Below are 24033 nucleotides of genomic sequence, written 5' to 3' on the forward strand. Positions count from 1 at the left end.
CATCCCACACCCTCCCCCCACCAACCCCTGGCCGCTTTCCCCCCTTGGTGTCCATATGTTTGTTCTTTACGTCTGTGTCTCTATTTCTGCCTTGGAAACTGGTTTATCTGTGCCATTTTTCTAGATGGGTTTTTTTCTTTATTATGGTAAAAAATACATAACCTAAAATTTACCATTTTAAGAGGCTTTCAGTTCAGTGGCATAAAGTACATTTTTTTGTGTGCAACTTAGAGGGTATTATTTGAGTGGAAAGTAAATAGCTTCAAAAAGGGGATAGGTGAATCTCTGACTCTGGATTTTTAAAGAAGGAAGTTAGGATGTTTTGGAGTCTAGTGACAGCAGGGACAAAAATGCCTTTCCATAATCCATCTTTTGGTGCCTCTGTCAGTGATGGAATATTAGGTGGGCAGAGTTTTAAGAATACTCAGGCATGGTAGATAAAAAGGCTTGTGGCCCAAGTCAGAAGTCATTGGGTCTTGTTCAGAACAAGATAAAAAGGGAAGATGTGGGTGGGGACTGGTTGCTTATTTGAAACCACAGGAAACCTGGACATGATGGAAAATGATGTGCCTGTACCCACACGTATGTGTGTGTGTGTGTGTGTGTGTGTGTGTGTGTATTTGGTAAGTTTGCCTTTTTATATCTCATCATATTTTAAAAAGAATTTGTGTTGGGTAAAAAGTATATGTATATATATATATAAAAGTATATACAGTATATGAAACCTTTTAACATAAGATTAAAAAGATAAGTAAGTGAAAAGTTGGAAGAAAAGAAAAATGAGGATACGATTACTGTGTTATGATTAGAACACAGAATTTGTGTCAAAGAAAGTCTCACCTTTTTGTCTCTGAGCTTCCTACCAGCCAAGAATAGGGGGAACACACAATCAATTCTGTGGCCCATAGGATCGAAATAGGCCAGAGCTCAGGAGGAGTTCAGCTTTCCTCAGACTAGAGACCTCAGGACATTTCCCCTTCTGTTATCATAAAGAAATCACTAATGTAGAAGACCTTGTCTTCAGTGGCATCTCTAAAGAGAGTACTGGAACTGGTACAGCGTCCCTCAGCCTAGACTGATGGTATAATGTCAGGTAGAGGTCAGGAAGGTAGTTCTATGAGGGGTCAGATTAAAATGACTTGTGTGCTGCCCTCTAATGTTCTGACTTAAAACAAGAATAAAATTAGAGAAGCTACAGTGATGTTTCCCACTCTTCAGTCAGTTGAGTAAGAACTTTGTGAAAATTTTCCCATTCTTGTGTAGTATTATTTAATTAATATTTTTACTAACATTTACTTATATATTTTGACTTACCCTAGGCTTGAGATATGTATTTAATAAGTCTCGTTACTGGGAATTTTTCTCTATTTTGATCTTGAATGTAAAGAACATCCAATTAAGAGCTTGGGACTTCCCTGGCAGTCCAGTGGTTAAGACTCTGCCCTTCCAAAGCAGGAGGCGCAGGTTCAATCCCTGGTCGGGGAACTAAGATCCCACATGCCACACGGCGTGGCCAAAAAAAGAAAAAAAAGATTTGGGGCTTTCAGAATCTAAGTTGAAGTGAATAATTGATACCTTATAACTTGCACATGTTTGCTACCTTAAACCTGAACCTGGGGTGAGATAATAGAAATACATTTAATTTTTATTTATAGTCTCCTGGTCAGTACAGCCACCAGGAGTTTCCTGCCGATTGGGAGAATATATGTTCACTAAGTAAAATTTTCTTAAATGTTGTGAAACAAAGGATATTTGTTTTATAGGCTATAAAGGAGAAGAGCCCAGATAGTTTAAGTGAATTAATGGATGATTTGGCAGCCGTGGAGTAGAAATGCCTTGTCCTCTGACCTTTAGCGTGCTGCCTTCTTGCCTGGTTGCCTTTGTTTACTTGCCTGAGTTCTTTCTCTGCTTCTATTCATACACCTGCCACGAACATCACCGAAACGCATGTTCTGTTTACTCTTGTTTCAGAGCTCAAGCATTGACTTTCTAGCAAGCCAAGGATTTGATTTTAATAAAGTTTTTCGCAACGGTAAGACTATGTGTGAACTCTCTTTAGAGCTTGTAAATCTGGATTTAGTTGAGAATTCTCTTTTTGTGCCTGCTGTCCGAGACAGGATCTCGGATTCCCAGTCCATCGTGTGCAGCCATGGAGTTTTTATTGTGCCCTTTTTTTAAGGCCTGAACAGGAGAGGAGCAGCTACTTCATTTAGCTCTAATGAGGCCCCTCAAGCTCCTGGTCTCACTGAGTGGAGCTTTTCTGTCGCTGGTGTGACTTGGTTTCCTGGCAGACCACCTGGGGGGACTGCATCCCTGTTTCCTTTCAGTGGTACAAGTGCTACGATGTAGCATTTTAAAAAGCAGCCGTATTCCAGTAATACAGAGATGGTCTTTGGAGGAAGAATGTCTACATAGTCTGCACAATCCTGATGGCTAACTTGCTGGCATGATAGGCTGGCAAGCGGCCTGGAGGGAGGGACTACGTCCCTTCCTTATCCCCAGAGCGGAGCACGATTCCTCTTCCATATCATGGAGGTGACAGTTAAATATTTGATGAATGAACACCGGACGTTAGACCACACCAGAGTGGTTTTCCTTCCTCCCTTCATTTGTTTCCCGAAAAGTATTGGGGAAAGCCTCTGATTTTCTCAGCAGTATTAAGTGCCTGCTGCTCTAAGGTCAATAGGTACTTTTCACTTAATTATTCTTGTAAATTGTATTCATTCCCATGGGGAATGTATTATTGAGTGAGGTAAGAAAGGAGATTTTTCTCAGCAAAGGTTCTAGAACAAAGACTTCAGCTAAAGTCTCTTCCCCTGAGCATGATATCCTTGCAGGGCCTTTAGCACCCATGTCATGTTGTTTTTTAAATTGCTTTAGTGGTGCTGCGTCTTCATGTCTAGTGATGATTTTGATTTTTGGAAATACTAAAAGAAATTTGGAATCCAAACTGCTTAACATGGTGGATGAACCAGCTGGGTAACACAGTTTGGGTATAATAAAACAATTTATTTGCTTTGGCTCATACTTGACTCTGAAAGCCATTATAAAACACAAGTTCCAAATGTAGTTAGAGCCCTATAATGGAATAGTTGCAGAAATCTTTTGAAGGAACTACTTTACCCAGACTCATATGAGTGTGTAATTTCCAGCCTGATGGTTTTATTTTCATAAAAGGAGAGAAACAGCTAAATTGGAGGATGCCTCACTCTCTAGTTTTGTAGTCAGACCTTGTAATATTTTAGTCAGAGCTGCATCAGGGCTCCCAGGCCAACTGTTATTACCGAGACTCTAACCCCGTGCTGTTGTAGATGCTCTGTAATTCTGACCTAGACCTTCACTTCTCTTTTCTTATCAAATCTTGCCACTCAGGGTTCACAAATGCCAGGCCCTTTTCTCCTGGCATTCTTCTTGTTAGTGCCTTTGACTTCCTTGTCTGAAGTGGAACCAGGTGACTCCTCTTACGTTCCCCCTGCAGCCCTCCCAAGCACAGGTGGTTTCAGCTCTGTCTCTGTATCTGCAGCCAGGCAGTGGTAGGCATGCCACCTTCAATCCACTTGAGTTCCCTCTTCTCAGGAGCCATGCTTCTTCCCAGGGCTGCATCACCAGCTCTGCCATCTCTCTTTCTGCTGACTTCCTGGGCGTGGCCTTCACCAGCAGCCCTGGCGACGGCTCATCGTCTTTCTCTCCACTCCTACCTCTCTCCTCCTTCTGGGTGACTCCAGCATCCACAAGGACAGCCAGCAAATGCTCTGTCTTGTCTGTTTCTTGGCCAGGCGGTCAGCAGTCCTCGCTTCTGCCTCCCCTTAGCCCTGCACTCCCTTGGTAGCATCATGGGTCTTATTAGCAATAACTGTGCCCATCTCCATCATTTCTCTTGTCTTTCTCTTCCACTTACTTGGGTACCTCATTTCAGCCATCAGTTGACCTCCATTGCTTTTTCACTATCGGTTACCTTCCACTCTCCTGTCTTGACTTCTCTCCTTGTCCACCTGGTCCATCATTATCCTTTCTTCCAGCCCTTGCTCCTCTTTCCCTCTATTGCCCTGGTCTAGCCAAGTCCCAGCCCTGGTTGGATCTTATCATCCACCTCCTCTATTTCTGAGCATCTGAATATTGCAGGCAAATGTGACACACCTGAGCTAATTTGTCACTTTAAATTCATGACCACAAGCTTCAAGAAAGGACTCAGTCGTGCTCAAAAATCCTACTTTTCTGACTTAGAAATTCCCTTTCCAACTCTCTGTGATGTCTGTCGCACTCAGTTGATGACCATGCCTCTCAATGAAAATAGAAGCCATCAGGGAAGAGCCACTTCGTGTTCTCACCACCAGACCCACAGGTCTCCCCCGAACCTGGGCTCAGCCTTTTCGTTTCTCTCCTTACAGAGAAGAGGAGTCCCTGCACCGGTCAGAGGCTAGTACCTGCCTCCTAGTCAGACACTGGCTCTTCCAGTTTGCCCTTCTCTCTCCTGGATATTTTCCCGTCTCTGCTGATCATTCCATCAACCTTTGTAAACATGCTTTGTGAAAGTGCAGAGCTTCTTAATCTAGGCCATGGCCGCCTTCCTGCCATAGATAGAATTCAGAAGTCTGTGAACTTGGGGAGGGCATTGTGGAATTCAAATCTATATTTTCTCTAACCTTGAACTGAATTTGTTTGTTTCTTCTGTTAGGAATGTCGGCAACAACCCAGCAGTGTTAGAGTAGCTGGGAGGTTGTCCTCAGTGAAATCCCAGGTATCTTCAAATGGCATTTCAGTTGTGACAGATATCTTGAATATTGTTTACCTTCATCAGTACTTTGAAATTATCATAGTTATGTCACCTGCCATTAGGTCTTGTTATTTAATGTGTTGACCAGGAAGCTGATTTCCTGTATTATTATCCCGTATTATTATATCACAGATTAAAAAAAGAATTTTTGGTAACTATTTCAATATAATTACCTTTCTTTACAATCTTGCATATTTTATTTTATGCATTTGAAAACATTATTCTGGGGAAGGGTCTGTAGATTTCACCCGACCACCGAAGGAGTTGGTGGCCTGTGAAGATTAAGCAGGCCTGCAGGAACATCTCTGTCTTGAAATAACTCCAACCAAAGCAAAACCATCCCCCCCTCACTTGATTCCACATCCCCTTTCTACTTCTGGCCTGTGATCCTCCCACTCAGAGGAAAGCATCTTGAATGAGATGTGTGTTCTCACTGTTCCTTCCTCTTCCCCTCTAGTTTTTTTCTTCACCCACCCCCAGCTGGCCCGCCATCTGCACCCCTCCAAGGACACTGCTGGTCCCCCGTGCCTGCCATGATCTCAGACCCCATAGATCCTTCTTTGTCCTCATCTTGTTCCACCTTTGGAGGAATTTGACCCAGTCGATTGCTCCCTCCTTCCCTAGACTCTGTCCTCTGGCTTTCAGACACTCATTCTCCTGGTTTTCGTCCCACCTCCCTCTGGACTCCCCCTCGTCCTGATTGGCTCATTCTCGTCTCGCCAGCTTCTAAATATTACTTTTCCTAGTTGGTCTCATATATTCCATGGTTTTATTTATTTTTTATTATTAAATTCTCATTTCGAAATAATTTCAGACTTATATAAATGTTGCCAGAATACCACAAAGAATTCCTGATACCTTCCCTCTGATTTCCCAGGTGTTAGCATTATAATGTTTGCTTTGTTGTCCTTTCTCTCATTATATATGTGTATATATAATTTTTTTCCTGAACCATTTTAGAATAAGTTGCACCCATGATGCTCCTTTATTCCTAACTACTTCAGTGTGAATTTTCCTAAAAACAAGAGCTCTTATATAGCCCAGTAATCCAAATTAGGAAATTGACATTGCTACAGTACTGTTACCTCATTTGCAAACCTAATATAAGTTTTGCTACTTATAGCAAAAGAGGAAAAATAATTTCCCCTTGTCCAGATTCAATCCAGGACCACACGTTGCCTTTGAACTGTCATATCTCTTTGCTCTTTTAAAATCCAGAACAGTTTCTCAGTCTGCGATTTTAGTACCTTGACGTTTTTGCATAGTGGAGGCCAGTTATTTTGTAGAATGCCCCTCGATTTGGATTTTTTTGATGTTTCCTCAGACAAGTCCAAATGCATCTGTTCATCTCGGGCAGGGATACTGCACATGTGAATGTCTGTGCTGCTCAGTGCATCATATCAGGAGGCATATGACATCAATTAGCCGCATTACCGACGATAACTTTTTTTTTTGTAGTATGTAAAGTATGAAGTACACTAATATTGTTGTGCAGCTGTTGGTGTTTTTAATGTGGATCACTTTTTCACCAATTAGTTTTAGCATCCATTGATAATTCTTGCTTGAAACAATTATTATTGCTGACGAGTGATGATTTTCTAATTCCATCATTCTTTCTATAAAGTTTTTTAAGTGTCACATGGCTTTTAATGCCCCCCCACGTCCTGATGACACCTACATTTATATCTCAACACCATTCTCTGGAGCTTTAGGCTTATATCTGCACCTCTTCATTTATATATACATCCCTAGATGATTTATTATATCCAGGAGGTAGCTTTTGATTTTCACCTCTTGGGCCCCAAGTCTATTCATTGCCTAGTTTTCCCCACTTCAGTAAGTGGCCCTACTGTTGTCCCAACTGCTTAAACCTAATAGTTAGATGTTGTTTTTTATTTTGCCCTTCCCTTTCTCCCTCACCCAAGTATGTTGGCAAGTTCTAGCTCTCCTATCTCTAGAATCATTCTCTCCATCTCTGTAGATTAGGCCAAGGTCATAAACTATGACTTTCTGCCTATTTTATAAATAAAGCTTTACTGGGACACAGCCATACCCATTCATTTACCCATTGTGTGGCTGTTTTCATGTTACAAAGGTCAGAGTTAAGTAGTTGCAACAGAGATCCCTGTATGGCCCTCAAGCCTAAAACATCTACTGTTTGTCCCTTTAAGGAAAAGTCTGCTGACCTCTGATCTAAGCGGTTGTCTCTGGCCTGGACATCTGCAGTGGACAGTTCCTTCCATCTGACCTCCCTACTTCCACTCTCACAGGAGTCCAGATGATCTTTTAAAAACATGGAGCAGATAATGTGATTGTCTTGCTTAAAACCTGATGATATCCCATTGCTCGTAGAATAAAGTAAATTCTTACGTGGCCTGTAAGGGGCTATGTAATCTTGCCCCATCCTCTCCAACCTGACATTACGCCATTCTCCTGCTTATGCTTCCTTGCTGTTTCTGGAACAGTCCAAGCCTTTTCCATCCTCTGGGCATTTATGCTTGTTCCCTGCCTGAAATACTCTTCCCCCAGATCCTTCATGTCTGATTCATTCTTACCCTGAGGTCCTCCCTCCTGGTGGCCTTCTCTGGTCAACCTAAGGTCATTCGCTTCACTACAGAGCAGGACAAGTCTACCTTGTTCACTGTTAGCTCATTAGTGCCTGATACAGTGCCTGGCACAGCGTAAGAGCCAAATCACAGTTTGTTGAAAGGAGAATGAATGAACGAGCGAATTGAGTGAATGAATAGACAAACACATTTCAAAATCATTTGTTTTTTCCATTGATTTTTTTTGAGCTGTAGTTAAATATGGTCTTTCCTGAGTCTTTTAGATGCCTTGGTTTGTTACAAAATTTTTATGATAAATGGTTACTTCTGCTAATGCATTGTTTTAAAAATTCTGTTCAGGAATTCCATACTTAAACCAGGAAGAAGAAAGACAGTTAAGAGAGCAGTATGATGAAAAACGTTTACAGTCCAACGGTGCAGGCGCTTTGTCGTACGCGTCTCCTAACACTTCAAAATGTCCCGTGACGATTCCTGAGGAACAGAAGAAGTTTATTGACCAAGTGGTGTAAGTTCCTAAACTGAAACCAAACGTGCGTTGAGTCACGTGTCTTGGAGCAGGGCTGACGTCTGTATCTCAGGCTCGTGCTTCACGTGCACAGTGCACACAGAGGTGTGATGTCTGAGGGGCAGGATTTAACTGTGGTGTATCTGAGTTTGTGTCACAGCTGTCAACTGTAAATCGAGTTCTGTGTACTGTACTTAGACTTCCCATGTGTCGCCAGGCAAGAGACTATCTTGGCCAAGTGGTCAGACCTGCGTGGACCACGGGCCTGACAGCCACCGTCCAGTCCCCATGAAAGCAGAGGCCCATCCAGATATTTGCAACACATCCATGTTTTTTTCTCTTGCAGTGAAGTTTCTGACAAGCAAACGTGCCCTCGGAGGAGCATCTGGTTTTGCTCTGTTTAGCTGTCAGTATAACTGCTTTACTAGCAAAGTAAAAATGCAAATCATTTGTATTGCTGAATCCTGGAGAAGTTGTTGAGAACTCATTAATAACAGCAACAAATGCCAAAATAAAGTATTTTTCTTTAAGCCTTACTGAACTAAAAAGTTATAACATGATTTGGTAAAATTACAGTGTCGTATGTTCTTGTATTTGGATTGCTTTTGAGTGTGATGATTCTGCTGGTTGACAACTTCATTCCTTAATGATGCTGATGGTCATGTTTTTATTCTAATTCCTCAGAGAGAAAATAGAAGATTTATTACAAAGTGAAGAAAACAAGAACTTGGATTTAGAGCCATGTACTGGGTCAGTTGCCCTGAATATTTTCATGTGTACTTTTTTTGGAAAGGTAGATGATTTCTGGCATGTGCTCCATTTGGTTGCTTAAAAATGCTTTCATAAATAGTCTTTTTATTATAGGTATGTTCCCAATATTTCAGCACTAACTTTAGCATTAACAGAATTGGGACCATGGTATATAGAGACACTGAATGAATGCTTTGTTCCATCCTGGAGGGGAGAAAACTGTTGTGCACCTTTGCTTTAAGTCATGCTCAAGAGTGGCATCATTATTGTAGCCTCGACTTGCGCTTCATACATAAAGGCTTCAGAAGAGCAGAATTTACTGTCAGGCTACTCCTGTCCCTTTTTTTTTTTTTTTTTTTTGTGGTATGTGGGCCTCTCACTGCTGTGGCCACTCCTGTTGCGGAGCACAGGCTCCGGACGCACAGGCTCAGCGGCCATGGCTCACGGGCCCAGCCGCTCCGCGGCATGTGGGATCTTCCCAGACCGGGGCATGAACCCGTGTCCCCTGCATCGGCAGGTGGACTCTCAGCCACTGTGCCACCAGGGCAGCCCTACTCTTGTCCTTTTAATTTCTCTCTGCAGTAAAAAACATCAGTGTTTCGTAGAGTCAGTGACTGAAACAGCCTGCTTTCCTTCCTTTTACTTTGTGACTAGCTTCACAGAAGTGTTTTAATACATCTGTCTACTTAAAACTCTTCATACAGCCACAGGAAGTAATACTTTGGTTAGACAAGAACTTCTGCCTCTTCTATAAAGGCAGTATAATAATAATAATAATAAAGAGCATTTCGATGAAGAAAAGTGGTGAGGAATCCTCCCACCTCAAACATCCTGTCTGCTCTTGTTTGCACATTACCTGTCGCTTCTGATGAAGTCTCCTTTAAAAATTAAATATTTTTCCCAATTTGAAAAAGAATAAATACATGTATATGAATAACTCAATCACTTTGCTCTACACCTGAAACCAACTCAGCATTGTTAATCAACTATACTCCAATATGAAATAAAAAAAATTCAATCCATCTTTATTTATTCTATCCATTATTATTATCATTATTATTTTAAATTTTATGTATTTTTGGCTGCATTGGGTCTTTGTTGCTGTACGTGGGCTTTCTCTAGTTGCGGTAAGCGGGGGCTACTCTTTGTTGCAGTGCGTGGGCTTCTCTTGTTGCAGAGCATGGGCTCTAGGAGCGCAGGCTTCAGTAGTTGTGGTGCACAGGCTCAGTAGTTGTGGCACACGGGCTAGTTACTCTGTGGCATGTGAGATCTTCCTGGACCAGGGATCGAACCCATGTCCCCTACACTGGCAGGCAGTTTCCCATCCACTGCACCACCAGGGAAATCCCCAATCCATCTTCTAAAAAAAAAAAAAAAATTAAATGTCTTTCCCAACCAGTGCTTGGTCAGTTTGAATTTTCCTTTAATGAGCCAAAATTAATACCTTTTCATTTGTTTTTATAGGTTCCAAAGAAAACTAATTTATCAGACTTTGAGCTGGAAGTAAGTGTTTATATTATACATGAGAGCTCTGTGAGGGACCCAGGATTTAAAAACTAAATGTAATTTTTTAGCTCTTATTTCATTTTTGATATTCTGCAGTTCTTGGTGATTTGACCATACCATGTTCTTGGGCAGTGCTTTATTTTGTTATTGTTTTCCCCTAATTTCTTAAGTTGAATACCCACTTAATTTATTTCATACCCACTTAATTTATTTCCTTGTTATTCCTTCTTAGTAGATGTTGCAAAGCCTTTACAATTTTCTTTTAACTGTCACTTTGGCCTGTCCATTAACTTCTGGATGTGTAGTGTTTTTGTTCTTTGAAGGTATCAATATATGGTAAAGATTTGGTTTTAAGACCTGGGAAATACTCAGGTGAATGCTTTTTCTAAAACAGGGGTTAGGCCATGGGTAGGTTTCAGGAGGCCTATGAATCCCCTGAAACAATATCCAAAATTGTGTGTGTGTATTTTTCTGGCGGTGTTTCTATTGGTTTAATTATATTTTCAAGTGGATCTCTAACTCAAAAATTGAGTATCAGGATTAGACAGATGGATGTTTGCACTTGACTTTGTTTGGGGTTCTTGTTCTTTCGTTAGAGTCTGCCAGTGGCATGTATACTGGGAATTTACTTTGACCAAAACAGGAAAAGGGCCATTGTTGTTTGACCAGGCTCCTTTCCTCTCACGTTATCCTTGCCACGTACTCCACCCGAGTTCCAGATTCCTCTCCTGGGCAGATGAAACTACTGTGCCGGATTACAGCAGAGTTACTCATCTCACATCTCCCCTGTGCATGCCCCAGATCATCCAAAGAGACCTTCAGAATTTTTCTTAGGAAGTAAACATTGTGATATTTAGAAGCAAGATTTGACAGTGTAGTAATGAGTTGACTGTATTACGGGATGCCTGACATTTCAGAAGATGCCTAAGTCCTAAAAATATTAATTTGAAATCAGTTACATTCCTGTGTGTTTTTTTTTTTTTTTTTTTTTTGCGGTACGCGGGCCTCTCACTGTTGTGGCCTCTCCCATTGCGGAGCACAGGCTCCGGACGCGCAGGCTCAGCGGCCATGGCTCACGGCCCAGCCGCTCCGTGGCATGTGGGATCTTCCCGGACTGGGGCATGAATCTGTGTCCCCTGCATCGGCAGGCAGACTCTCAACCACTGCGCTACCAGGGAAGCTCACATTTCTGTGTTTTAAGAGGAGAGAGAGGGAAACATTTAGTAGCTGAAATTACTCTAAAGTCTTCCTAGTAGCGGTATTTATTTCATACTTAATAAAACTTAAGTAATGAAATTATGGCTATGTAGTTGTTTTTAAAATACGTAGGGTTTTAGCTGTTGTCTCATCTACTGACGTCATGTTTTCTTTCTTTTCTTTAGGTATCCCAAAGGCATTCATGTTGAGACTTTAGAAACTGAAAAGGTAACCTCAAGAATTATCCAGGGCCAACATCAAACGCATGAAACCTATGCAACAGTATGCAAATGCAAAATGCAATCAAATCGAGCAGTTGAAAGTCAGAGTTTACTCCTTGGCTCTGCTACATATGAACTGGGTGACACTGGGCAAGTCATTTCCCCTCTGCCAGCCTCGTTTTCCTCATTTGTGCATTGGGCATGAGCATGGTAATGAGCTATACCTATCTCACAGCTTTTTAAAAAATAGTTATCAAGTGGGTAGATGGAAGTGAACATGCTATGTAAACTTGAAAGTATGCAAATGTTAGTACATGTTCTTAATCCTCACAGAAAGCTGATATACATGGTATCCATGTAATAATTGCTTCCTGTTATGTGGCCCAGTAAAATTAAATTTTAGAATCTGGGGCATAAACATAGCTATCATCATGTACTCCCAGGGTGCAGTGATAGAACTGTGATGGGTAAAGGTGGGCTGATGGTGAGCTAATAGTGCGTTCCTTCTACAGAATTTTAGAATTTAGTTCTTGTTGTTAAGTCAGATGTCTAATTAAATAAGAGATTAAGTAAATTAAGTCTTGCTAGAAGAAAAATCTCAAACTTTGACACAGGAGGTTTTGTAGTATATTTGATTGATACAAAATGCAGTATGTGAGAAAGAAGGTACTAGTTATCTGACAAGTTACCAGAAAATCCAGGATTTTTTTTTTTTCCCTTTTTTTTGGCCATACCACACGGCTTGTGGGATTTTAGTTTCCCGACCAGGGATTGAACCCGGGCCCTTGGCAGTGAGAGCCTGGAAGCCTAACCACTGGACCACCAGGGAATTCCCCAGGATTTTTTTCTTATGTTAATGAAATGTAGAAATTTTTTTATCGAGGTGTGGTTAACTTACAATATTACAGTTTCAGGTGTACAACATAGTGATCAACATTTTTTATAGATTATATAGAAATTATCTTAAAAACAACTATTTAGAAATTCATGTTCAAATGCAGCATCTTAGTGTTCATTATGGAGTGTCTTCTTCTCACTGTCTGTTGATATTTATAATTGTCTTTTGGGTGATTAATAAACCATGGGAAAATGTCATGGAAACACGGAGGTGGAGTTTTGGTTTGTAAAGCATCAACTCAACTTTTGGTGGCATTTCAAAATACTTTCAGTGTGTTTAGCCCATGAAGGACTGTGCAGTGAGAAAAACTGTACTTCTACTGGTAGCAGAATCTGAATTTTGGGGGGTAGGGGTCAGGTAGCTTCCAGAAAATTGTATATCTGCTTTATGTCTTTTAGAAAGAGCGCTATATTGTTATCAGCAAAGTAGATGAAGAAGAACGTAAAAGAAGAGAGCAGCAGAAACACGCTAAGGAACAGGTGATTGGATTATGTTCATTTCCTTTGGGTGAGAAATGGCTACAGAGTTGTAGATCCTGTGATAGATTCAATTTAATGAATATTTTTCTACTAGAGAAGAATCGAATTGGTAGCAAAACCTGGAAGAGAATGAGGGGAACCTAAGGTTAAGTAATTAGATGCAGCCAACAAAGTGAGGCTGGCATCATGGTTGACCAGTCTTCACTTCCATGAAGCAGTCTTGGAGAAGGAATTAGTGGTTATCATTTAAATTGTGTGTCACTGAGCTTCACAGCCCATTAACTAATCTTGCTGTGTCTAACTTCAGGCACAGTTACTAGTTTTCCTAAAACAAAGTTTAGATGATATGATTTGACAGATTAGGATGCACGGTCATATTTGCATCGTTGGAACCTCGCCCTGGTTGTCCTCTGGAGAATGGATTCGAGTAAGTCTGGAGGCAGGGAGACCAGTTCACCTGCAGAGTAACCAGCTAAGAGATGTCAGTGCCCTGGAACAGGAAAGTTAGTAGCAGTTTAGGTGGAATCTGGCCATCTTTAGAAGGTAGCGTCAGGAATTTGTGATTGGATGTGGGTGTTGAAAGACGAAGGCAGAAGAAAGAAGATGCTCAGGCCGGGAAGTTGGGCAGCTGGGTAGGCTGACATCAGTCCACTTAGATGGGGTGGCGGAGTGGTGTTGGTGGGGGAGCGCAGGTGGAGGAGGCCAGGAGTGGGTTTGGGCGAGGGTGGACGTCCAGCTCACCCATGCATAAAGCAGGGCCACATCAGACTAATGCAACCAGGAAAGACACAGCAAGCCTCTGTTAGATTTAGACAGTTTATGACTTAGAGAAGGTGACAGCTACACGTGGTGCTTGTCCCACAAACCAAAAAGACAACACTGAAACAAAAGGGGCCAGGTGACTGCAGAGTGAGCTGTGGATGCCCCATCGCCGAGCAGCCAACTCTAGACTGTGGCTAAGTGCTTTCATACTCTGTAGCTCTATTCTGAAAAGGCAGTGGGGCAGGAAGCCCCAGGCCTCATCAGAACCTGGGCAGCAGTGAGAAACTGTCTCATGACAGCCTCCCAGGCGAGAGAGGGAGGTGGCCTCCCATCCTCTCCTGGGGTGTTCCATCCAGATGCACATTAGTTACATCTCAAGCCTTTGCCTGCGTGGACTATCTGGATATGTGCAAGGTCACCAGGATACCGTGGTAGGGCTGTGCCCCTACAGTGGACAAAGGTGTTACATTCTGCTTTTGAGCAGATGAGGTTTTCGATGTTTTGGGGGCATCTGAGCATTGGTGTCCTGTCAGCAGATTGTCGTGCTGGAGTGCAGGAGAGGGGTGAGGGCTGGACTTTGTTGTTGTTGGCAGAGAGACCGGGACAGGATGAGAGCACCTATCATACGCATAGGAAGGAGCAGAGGGCCCAGGGTCGGATCCTGAGGACCACCAGCATCTGAGTGATGGGCAGAAGTGCAAAAATGTGCCTGAGGTTATTGTGACACCGCAGCCAAGGGGAAGAGTGTTTGAAGAAGGGGATGTTGACAGGGTCTGATGCTCTTGAGAAGTAGAATGAGGACTGAGACATAGCCATTGGGTTTAGCCTTGGGAGTAGGTTTTTTTCTTCTTTTTTAAAGAACATTCTTTAAAAAGTTAAAATAATTTTAATTCTGGTAAAATGTATAACATAAACTTTACCATCTTAACCATTTTAAACTGTACAGTTTTGTACTGTAAAATATATTCACACTGTTGTGCAACCGTCACCACCATCCATCTCCAGAACTCCTTTCATCCTGCAAAACTGAAACTCTGTACCCATTAAACAATAACTTCCCATTCCCCCATCCCTCAGCCTCTGGTAACCACCATTCTACTTTCTGTCTCTGTCAATTTGACTGCTCTAGGTGCCTCATGTAAGTGGAATCGTACAGTATTTGTCTGTTACTGGCTTAGTTCACTTAGCATAATGTCATTTAGGTTCATCTGTGTTGTAGCATGTGACAGAATTTCCATTCTTTTTAAAGGCTGAATAATATCGTATGTACTACATTTTGTTCATCCGTTTATCTGCTGTTGGACACTTGTGTTGCTTCTACCTTTTGGTTCTTGTGAATAACGCTGCTCTGCACATGGGTGTACAAGTATCTCTTTGAGTCCTCGCAGTTCTTTGGGGCACATACCCAGGAGTGGGATTGCTGGCTCGTATGGTAGCTCTGTTTCTAATTTTTTGAGGACCAGCCACACTTTTCCACGGTGACTGCACCACTTTACATTCCCACCAACAGGGCACAAGTGTTCCAATTTCTCCACATCCCTGCCAACGCTTGTTAGACTTGAGAGTAGTTTAAAGAGGTGAGCAACTTCAGTGAGGGTGAAGCGGGGGAGCAGGGGGCTTGCGGGTCCCTGGGAGTTGAACTGGACCTAGTGAGTGGAGAGGAGTCTTTAAGGAATTTAGCTGTGAAGAGACAAGAAGGAGAGTGGTTGCGTGGAGCTCAGATTAAAGGAAGGGGTTTCAAGATAGGAGAGAAATTGAGCCCATTTAAGTGCATTGGGAATAAAACAGGAGAGAAGAAACTGAATGGGGATGAGTCTCAGTGTTGTGCTATAAAAATTTTATAAAAATGCATTTGACCAGGAAAAAACAGTCTGAACATTCTTGATTTGACAGTCAGCTGCTGGGTGGGTCACCTCAGAATTGAATTCAGTATTGAGTTTGGCCAGCAGGTGGCAGCTTTTAAAAGTTTGTGTTTCTAAGGCAACTTGAGAGACTAGGAAATTTCAACAGTTGATGGGAAGTGATGGGTAAACCCTAGCACTGTTATTTTAGTAACTAATGAATAATTTGTCACTTTGCTCATTTTAAAACAGAAGAAAGTTATGTGCATAGGTCATTTCAGATGCAGTTGTTTGGGGTGATAGCTCAAAGCATGTGAAACTAAAGCTATCTAACTCCATATAAAACTTCAGTCTTTTTTTTTTTTTGCCTAGATTTTAACCCGTTCAAATAAGCAATATGTATACGTCAATAGTGGTTTTTTTGTTTTGTTTTTAAATTAGGAAGAACTGAATGATGCTGTGGGGTTTTCTAGAGTCATTCATGCCATTGCTAATTCGGTAAGTGAACCAGACTTTTTAACTAATTTCATGAACATAACATTTAAGGTGAAATGCCCAGTTATCATTGCACATTAATCATCTGGTCACGTTTAGATTGTTTACCTGGTCTGGAGGGAGAAGTTAGAACTTCATAAAGACAGAATGTTGTTATAAGGTGCTTAGTGTGACATCGTAATTGCGGTATTATATCCAAACCATTTTTTTAGAAAGCATTTCTTGTAAAACGCAGGGGAGGATTATACAGTGACAGCCTTATGTGGCTCCATGGAACTAATATTTATTATTCTCAAAACCAGTAAGAAGCAGAGTAACAAACTAAAGAATATGGTGAGAAACAATCTAGTGTTTGAAGCGTTTTATTCCTTAATTAGAAGAATCTAGAGGGTAAAAATAATTGTATTGAGTTCTCTGCATAACTGTGATTGAATCTTATATCTCATAGCCTTAATAACATTTGATACATTTAAAAAAATGTATTGACCATTTGTGTAAATATGCTGGAGGATTCTGTAATAGATAGGATAGACATTTCCCCTTGTTTCGTAAATCCTTTCAGGAAAGAGGCACCCACATCTTGAATAGATTAAACTGGGTCTTGCTGCTGGTTGTTTTGTGAGTTTTGCATCCGAGTCAGACTGCTTGCCTGGATGCTAAGTTGCCTGGAATCCAAGACTTTTCTTTACTTGAGTAGCTGGCCTAGGGAGAAGAAGTTGTTCCCCTGCAGAAGGAGTCATCTTGTCCCTTAGACGCTGAACTCTGCATCAGGGAAGCTTTACGGCCAGACTCCAGGAGTCCGTGAATGTCTCACCACCAGGTGCAGGCTTGTCAAACAGGAGCATCTGAGGAGAGGCAGCCACTGTCCCCCGTGGGGGCGGGGGGCTGTGGCCAGTAAACAGAAGTTAGAGAGCCTTGTGAAGGAGGAGGGCTGGCTCACCTGGAGCTCTTTCGCTCAAGTAAGTGACGTCATCAGAACGGAATAGAGAGTTGGATGAGCCTGGAGAAAAACCAAGGTGTGAGTCTCTTGAGAAGTGGCTAAGATTACAGGTATCCAGAAAAGCAGAGAGGAGTCATGTTTGCTTACATTATACACTCTTAGCAACCTTTAGAGCAGTGGTTGATTTGACTGAGGCTGTCTGTGAAACACAGAGATGTGGGGTGGCAGTTGGCTTTGAGCCCTCTTATAGCCACTGTGAGGGTTTAGGTAGCTTTTCCAAGATTGGGACGTTTGTTTGCCTTGTACAAACAATTTGGATACCTTAGCCTGCTGTGCCTCTGTTTATTTTTTCTCTCTGTTGTCTCTCTTCTGCAGAGTGATTCATAGTATGTTGCTGACCATTGGTAGTTCACGTCACAAAGCATACTGTGAGAAAAGCCCTATTTATTAGTGATCCAGACTTAAAATTTAAAAGTCACATACCTTAAAAATACTAACATAGTTAAACTCTGTAGAGCCAGTGAACAGTAGACTCTCTTTATATCAGATCAAATTCTTTTCCCATCACTCTTGGTAGTGAATCTGTTTTAAAAAATTTTGTATTAATTTTTCACCCAGAGAAAAGTTGCAAAACTGGTGCAGAGTTTCCATATATCCCTCACCTAGCTACCCCAATGTTATTATCTTACATAATATACGGTTATCAGAACCAGGAAATTAACATTGGTACAATATTAGGAACTAATTTGAATTTCACCCTTTTCCACTAAGTCCTTTTTCTATTCACAATTCTATCTAGGATCCCACATTGCATTTACTTGTTATTTCTCCTTAGTTTTCTGCAGTCTGTAATTTTCTTTGTCTTTTATAACCTTGATATATTTAAAAAATATTTATTTATTTATTTGGCTATGTCAGGTGTTAGTTGCGACATGTGGGCTCTTCCTTGCGGCACTTGGGCTGCTCTGTAGATGTGGTGCATGGGCTCCAGAGCGCATGGGCTTAGTAGTTGCGGCACGTGGGCTCTCTAGGTGTGGTGCGTGGGCTCTAGAGCGCACAGGCTTAGTTGTCCCAGGCATGTGGGATCTTAGTTCCCTGACCAGGGATCGAACCCATTTCCCCTGCATTGAAAGGCGGATTCTTAACCACTGGATCACCAGGAAAGTCCCAACCTTGATATTTTTAAAGAGTGTTGACTGTAATTTTGTCAGACGTCTCTCAGTTTGGATTTGTCTGATCTTTTCTCATGTTGGATTGAGGACATACATTGATTGAGGCAGGAATACCACAGAAATGACGGTTCATGATATTGACCTGAATCACTTGGTTTAGGTGATATCTGCTGGATTTGTGCACTGTAGAGTTACTGTTACCTCCTTTGTGACTGATAAATATTTTTGGGGAGATACTTTGATTGAGACAAGGAAAATCCTGTGTTTTTTTGTTTGTTTGGGGTTTTTTTGGCCGCACCACGTGGCGTGCAAGAGTTCCCTGAACAGGGATCGAACCCTTGCCCCCTGCGGTGTAAGCGCAGAGTCTTAACGACTAGACCACCAGGGAAGTCCCGAAAATCCTGTTTTTCCTCAAGCTTTTGCCTGTAACCGTAGCATTTGTCGGTGGATCATGCCTGCAGCCATTATTGCTGTGGTTTTCTAGTGGCGAGTCTGTGTTTCCCTCTTTCTTTCTCCATTCGTTCTTGGAATTCTTCTAGAAGGAAGAGCTGTCCCTGCTCCCCTGTTTATTTGTTAATTCTTTTTAAAATTTTTTTGGACTCAGGGAAATTTATTTCATTCTACAGATTTTAATCTACTTTTTTTATTGTTTATTTTGGGGCTCAGATGGTACCACCTTGGCCATTGGAGTTTCTTCAGGTTGACTCCCCCTGGAACAAGCCCCCACCCTTTTCTGAGCACGTCCTTACTTTCTGACATCACAAGATGTTCCAGACTCATCTTCTATTTTCCCTGCCTCAGCTGTAGAATCAATGACTTCTCCAAGGAGCCCTGGTTCCTTTTATTGGAGAATGGTGTTTCGAAACCAAGATCTGGTCCTGGGCTACTACTGTGGTGTTAGTGCTTCTAGTTCCCCTCACTGGACAGAGCTAAGAATGATACACGTGTGTAACCATGCATGTATACACACATTGATATTTCCATGTCTGACATATATGTATATATATTAAAAAATGCCTTTATACTGATAGACCTCAGATTGTAGTCCAATACCACAGGGTTTCTTTTTTTTTTAAATTAATTAATTAACTAATTTTTGGCTGCGTTGGGTCTTCATTGCTATGCGCGGGCTTTCTCTAGTTGCGGCTGCGGTGAGCGGGGGCTACTCTTCGTTGCTGTGCTTGGGCTTCTCATCGTGGTGGCTTCTCTTGCTGTGGAGCACAGGCTCTAGGCGCACAGGCTTCAGTAGCTGTGGCACACGGGCTTCAGTAGTTGTGGCTTGTGGGCGCACAGGCTCAGTAGTTGTGGTGCACGGGCTTAGTTGCTCTGTGGCACGTGGGATCTTCCCCGACCAGGGTTCGAACCTGTGTCCCCTGCATTGGCAGGCAGATTCTTAACCACTGCGCCACCAGGGAAGCCCAGGGTTTATTTCCAACCTACTCTCTTTTCTTATTTGTACATTTTTTTCTCCAGCATTGGGAAATGCAGTTCTTATTATATGCTGTTTTCATAGTTCTGTTCTTATCAGCCTCCTTCAGTGTTGTTGAGGGATTCATTTATAATACAGTTAGGTTCATCTTTCAGGTTTGTATTCCATTTTGGGTTCCTTCCACGTCTTCTCTGTGGTTTTAATTAATATTTGGTATTTTAGCATTGTATAGGTGTTCAGAATGTGCCCACACACTGAGCCAAAAGGACAGCTTGTCTTTTGGATTTGGGAGATTTTGTGTAAAATTATTTCAAATAATTATGTTTAGCTCTGTGAGTCAAGGAGTGTTACTCTGAAGGGCCACTGGGACATAGTGAAAAGCTCCACTGTAGTGACCAGATGCTTTATGTTAAAAATGCTGTCACCTGGCTAGCTAAATCCAAGTTGATATTCCGTTTTCGTAGTTTAATTTTTATCAAAATGGACCAATTTATTGCACATATATTATACCTTACTGGTTGAAAAGCAGTGAATTTCATTGGAAATATTTCAGAACGAGCCCCATGAATTTTGACATAGATAATGAAGGAAACGAAAACTCATTCTACTTAATAAAATTAGAAATTAGTTATTTTTACCTTTTAGCATTGTTATGAATATATCTTTTGGAAATAAGTGAGTTGTTTTAAAGAATACACTCCGAAAATAGATATTTGGAGTTTGTTGACAAATTATTCGACAGTTCAAGGTACCTAGCATTTTTAGTTACTTTCTTGAGCTCTTCAGTAAAAATTTTACTACTGATTCTTGTGGGTGGCAAGATGAATAAAAACCAGAGAAAAAAAATCAATGAAATCAAAGTCATTTGGAGTTTTACTTTGCATTTTGGATTGAACACCAGAAGAGGAATGAAGTCAGCCCAAATTTCTTTATTTGCATATCTTTATACATTTTTTTTCCTTAGTGTCAAAAAGTAAGTTTAGTACAAAATCCTTATGGAACTGAACCATACATTTCACTCTCAAGTCCTGATATAATTTTGTACCAAGAAGTCTTTTCCTAATCTTGACTTTTTTTAGGGGAAACTTGTCATTGGACACAATATGCTCTTGGATGTCATGCACACGGTTCATCAGTTCTACTGCCCTCTGCCCTCGGTAAGTGACTTGTCAGCCTGTTTTAAAAATTCTTGAGTCTTTATTACTGAGAAAGTGTTCTCTGCTGGGTGCCATTTCCTTGTCTGCAGCATGCTCCCAGAGGGACAGTCTCCTGAGCTTGGTTGTACATTTTTGGAGATACATACCTACAAGCCATTTTAAGGAATCTTTGGTCATCTGCCATTGCCGGAGCACGGTTAAACATTTGTTTTGTCGTGGCGCCAGTGGTTTGCTCAGTTAGTGCTGGGCGGGGGTTTCCTGGGCCGCAGGTGTGGTCTTCTAGTTTGGTATTGCTAACAGGAGAAATAGCAGGGCCGTTGAAGGTGGGGTGGTGCTAGAGGTCATCTAGACTGGATCAGGTTGTGCAAAAGTCTTGCTTACCTCTTTTGAGGCTGCTTCCCTTAGGTTCTCTGTTGACCTTGGTGTTTTTTTTTTTTTACTCTTGGAGCCAGGCCATCTCAGTGCACCAAAGCATGAGCTTTGGGAAAAGAGCTTCTCTTCTATCTCCTCCTCTTCTGCTCCTTGACTGCCTGTGGCCTCGTCTCGTTTGCCCCTCGTCACTCTGTCCTCTCCTCTCCTGTATTTTCTCTCCATATTTTCTGTCCTTTAGTCATCTCACCCACTTCCAGGACTTCAGCTGAAGACACCCACATCTTTTTCTCCAGCTGGGATCTCTCCTCAGATCTGGGTCGTAATTCATGCTGGACCCCACATGTGTCTACCTGGATAGCCTTCAGAATGAGAGGTGTTTAAAATTCACATGTTGCAAACAAGATGTGTAACTTAACACAACCTTTCTTTCCTTTAGTCTCCAATCCAGTTCTTTCTCCTGATTTCTTTACTATAAATGATGCCCAGTCACCAATACTGTTTTTAACATCGGTTTTGACCCTTCTTCTGTGCCCCAGATTTGGCCAGTTACAAAATACTGGCAATTTTGTCTCCGGGCTGTCTCTCACATCTGGATTATTTTCATTTCAAGTAGCAAGTAGCCTTATTTCTCATCTGGAATTAGCAAAAAGAATCCAGGCAGGATTCTCTGTCTCGCTTTAACCTTCATCCCATCCTTTAAACCAGAGGTTGGCAAACTTTTTCTATAAAGGGTCAGATAGGAAAATATTCGGGGCTTTCCAGGCTGGACAGTCTTTGTCAGGACTCTCAACAGTGCCATTGTAGCCTGAAAACTGCCATAGAATGCAGTGCATAAACAAATGGGTGTGGCTTTGTCCCAGTAAAATTTTATTTAAAAAATAGGTGATGGGCCAGATTTGGCCTGCAGGCCATGGTTTTCCAACCTCTGCTTTAAGCTACCACCAGATTAATCTTTTATGACTTCTGGATTGGATGATACCTACTTTAGAGTTCAGTGCCTTTTATACATCTGCAAAGCCTCAGTTACTTCATATTTCTTACGAGACATCGTTCCATCAGCATCTTGATTACTTTTCTTTGGAAAAGTCCAACACAGCACAGCTCTGAATACAGCGGGTCTGTTGCTTCCCTTGTCCTATTTCTGCAACCTTCAGCTTGTCCCTGCTTTTCATAACAACTGTATCGCCCTCTGGGACTCAAAGACATCATAGTTGTGAGTCTCAAAACAAACATGATGGGTGTTAATTTGCATTGTGTACATCTAAAGAGCTAATGTTAGTTTCAGATCATTCACTCCTTATTGGCCGAATGGTAGCAGTCTCTCTCACGACTTTTTGACCTTTAAAGCAGTGAAGGTATCTGTAAGGAAAGAGGAAAGTATTTAATACTGTTTATAGGTGTTTTGAACACCAAACAGAGCTTGGCATGTAAGATGCATTAAATATTGATTTAACAAATGCGAATCTTCCGACTGTGTCAGTTTTATAATCTCCTGATGTATGGCTCTGTTCACATCACTAACCCTGCTCAAAATTCTGAATTAATCCCACATTCTTTGTTTTTCTATACAGTTGATTCTTTTTAGCCTGGCATATCAAGCTTTCTGTGATCTGGCCCAGCCTTCTTGTGTAATTTAGTCACTCGTTACCATCCTTATTCTCAGCAAGATTAGCTCATTCTCGTTACCATCCTTATTCTCAGCAAGATTGGCTCATTTTTTCCCCTGGAAAGTGTCTTTGGTTTGGGTATATAATTTCCTCCAAGTTGAATTTTCTCTAGCTTTTCTCAATGTTTGCTATATATGGCTTTACCCGTCTTACCAAGGTCCAGCTTACGCCTCTTCTGTGAAGTTTTCCCTGCCTGCTGCCTTGCCCAAGAAGTGATCTTTCCTTTCTCTGAACTCCCACAGAAGTTCAGAGAAACTTCTTTTTGTTTGTGTACCTCTTTTGTTGCATAAATTTTATCTTTACAACTTACTCCCCTTTTCCTTCTAGGTGATTCGCTCCTTGGACAAGGAATATAACCTTTATTTTTTTTTTAATTTTATTTTTCTTACTTTTTGGCTGCATTGGGTCTTTGTTGCTGTGCATGGGATTTCTTTAGTTGTGGCAAGCAGGGGCTACTCTTCATTGCGGTGCACGGGATTCTCATTGCGGTGGCTTCTCTTGTTGCACAGCATGTGCTCTAGGCGTGTGGGCTTCAGTAGTTGTGGCACTCGGGCTCAGTAGTTATGGATCGCGGGCTCTAGAGCGCAGGCTCAGTAGTTGTGACACATGGACTTCGTTGCTCTGTGGCATGTGGGATCTTCCCAGACCAGTGATTGAACCCATGTCGCCTGCATTGGCAGGCAGATTCTTAACCACTGCACCACCAGGGAAGTCCTGGACAAGGAATATAATTTTTTTATTATCCGTGTCTAAATGCCTAGCATAGCACTTAGTGTGTAAGCACTTAATAAATGTTATCTTGAATGTAACTAGTTTTGAATCAAATTCTACTAGAAAGAGCATATGATTTGTTGCAAAGTAGGAGGTGGGTTAGGATAAGCAGTTTCATCCCTTGCTTTATTACTCAGGTGACCTGAGTATGTTATTTAACTTCTTTGTGTTCTGTCATTGTTGGAAGGAGAAAATGGTTTTCTTCCATCTACCTTTAGAAGAAGCGATGACAATAAAGAGCAAGACCTATTTAAAATGGTAGAACTTTTACATATGCTGTTGTCAAATGTTGCATTTAAAAGTATACTAAAGAATCCATATTTGGGGACAGCCTTTTAGGGGAGAATCTCCTTTTAAAAGTCTTCTTGGTATTTCATTCAGCATGACCTTTTAGAAGGCACTGGTTTAGAACTCTACTGTATGCTGGCCGTGGAAGTTGCCATAATTCTATTTTTTTTTTTGCTTGTGAGGCTTTGTAATGGTATTGAGAGGTTACAGTCTATTGCATTTTTGTGTGACTTAGCATTGAA

The 24033-nt window shown here is 41.6% G+C and overlaps 1 protein-coding gene across 2 annotated transcripts in view; it reads left to right on the forward strand.

Moving 5' to 3' along the window:
• The window catches only part of PARN (poly(A)-specific ribonuclease), a 169155-nt gene that overhangs the window by 11996 nt on the left and 133126 nt on the right, over window positions 1–24033 (forward strand). For both annotated transcript variants that reach the window (XM_060284171.2, XM_030884013.3), the window contains 8 exons: window positions 1972–2032; window positions 7681–7846; window positions 8531–8596; window positions 10061–10099; window positions 11485–11527; window positions 12817–12897; window positions 15942–15998; window positions 20616–20693. In XM_060284171.2, the coding sequence (XP_060140154.1) occupies window positions 1972–2032; window positions 7681–7846; window positions 8531–8596; window positions 10061–10099; window positions 11485–11527; window positions 12817–12897; window positions 15942–15998; window positions 20616–20693 (591 nt within the window). The remainder of the gene's footprint in view (window positions 1–1971; window positions 2033–7680; window positions 7847–8530; window positions 8597–10060; window positions 10100–11484; window positions 11528–12816; window positions 12898–15941; window positions 15999–20615; window positions 20694–24033) is intronic.

This window comes from Globicephala melas, chromosome 15 (genome assembly GCF_963455315.2).
Source record: "Globicephala melas chromosome 15, mGloMel1.2, whole genome shotgun sequence".
Taxonomy (NCBI): domain Eukaryota; kingdom Metazoa; phylum Chordata; class Mammalia; order Artiodactyla; family Delphinidae; genus Globicephala; species Globicephala melas.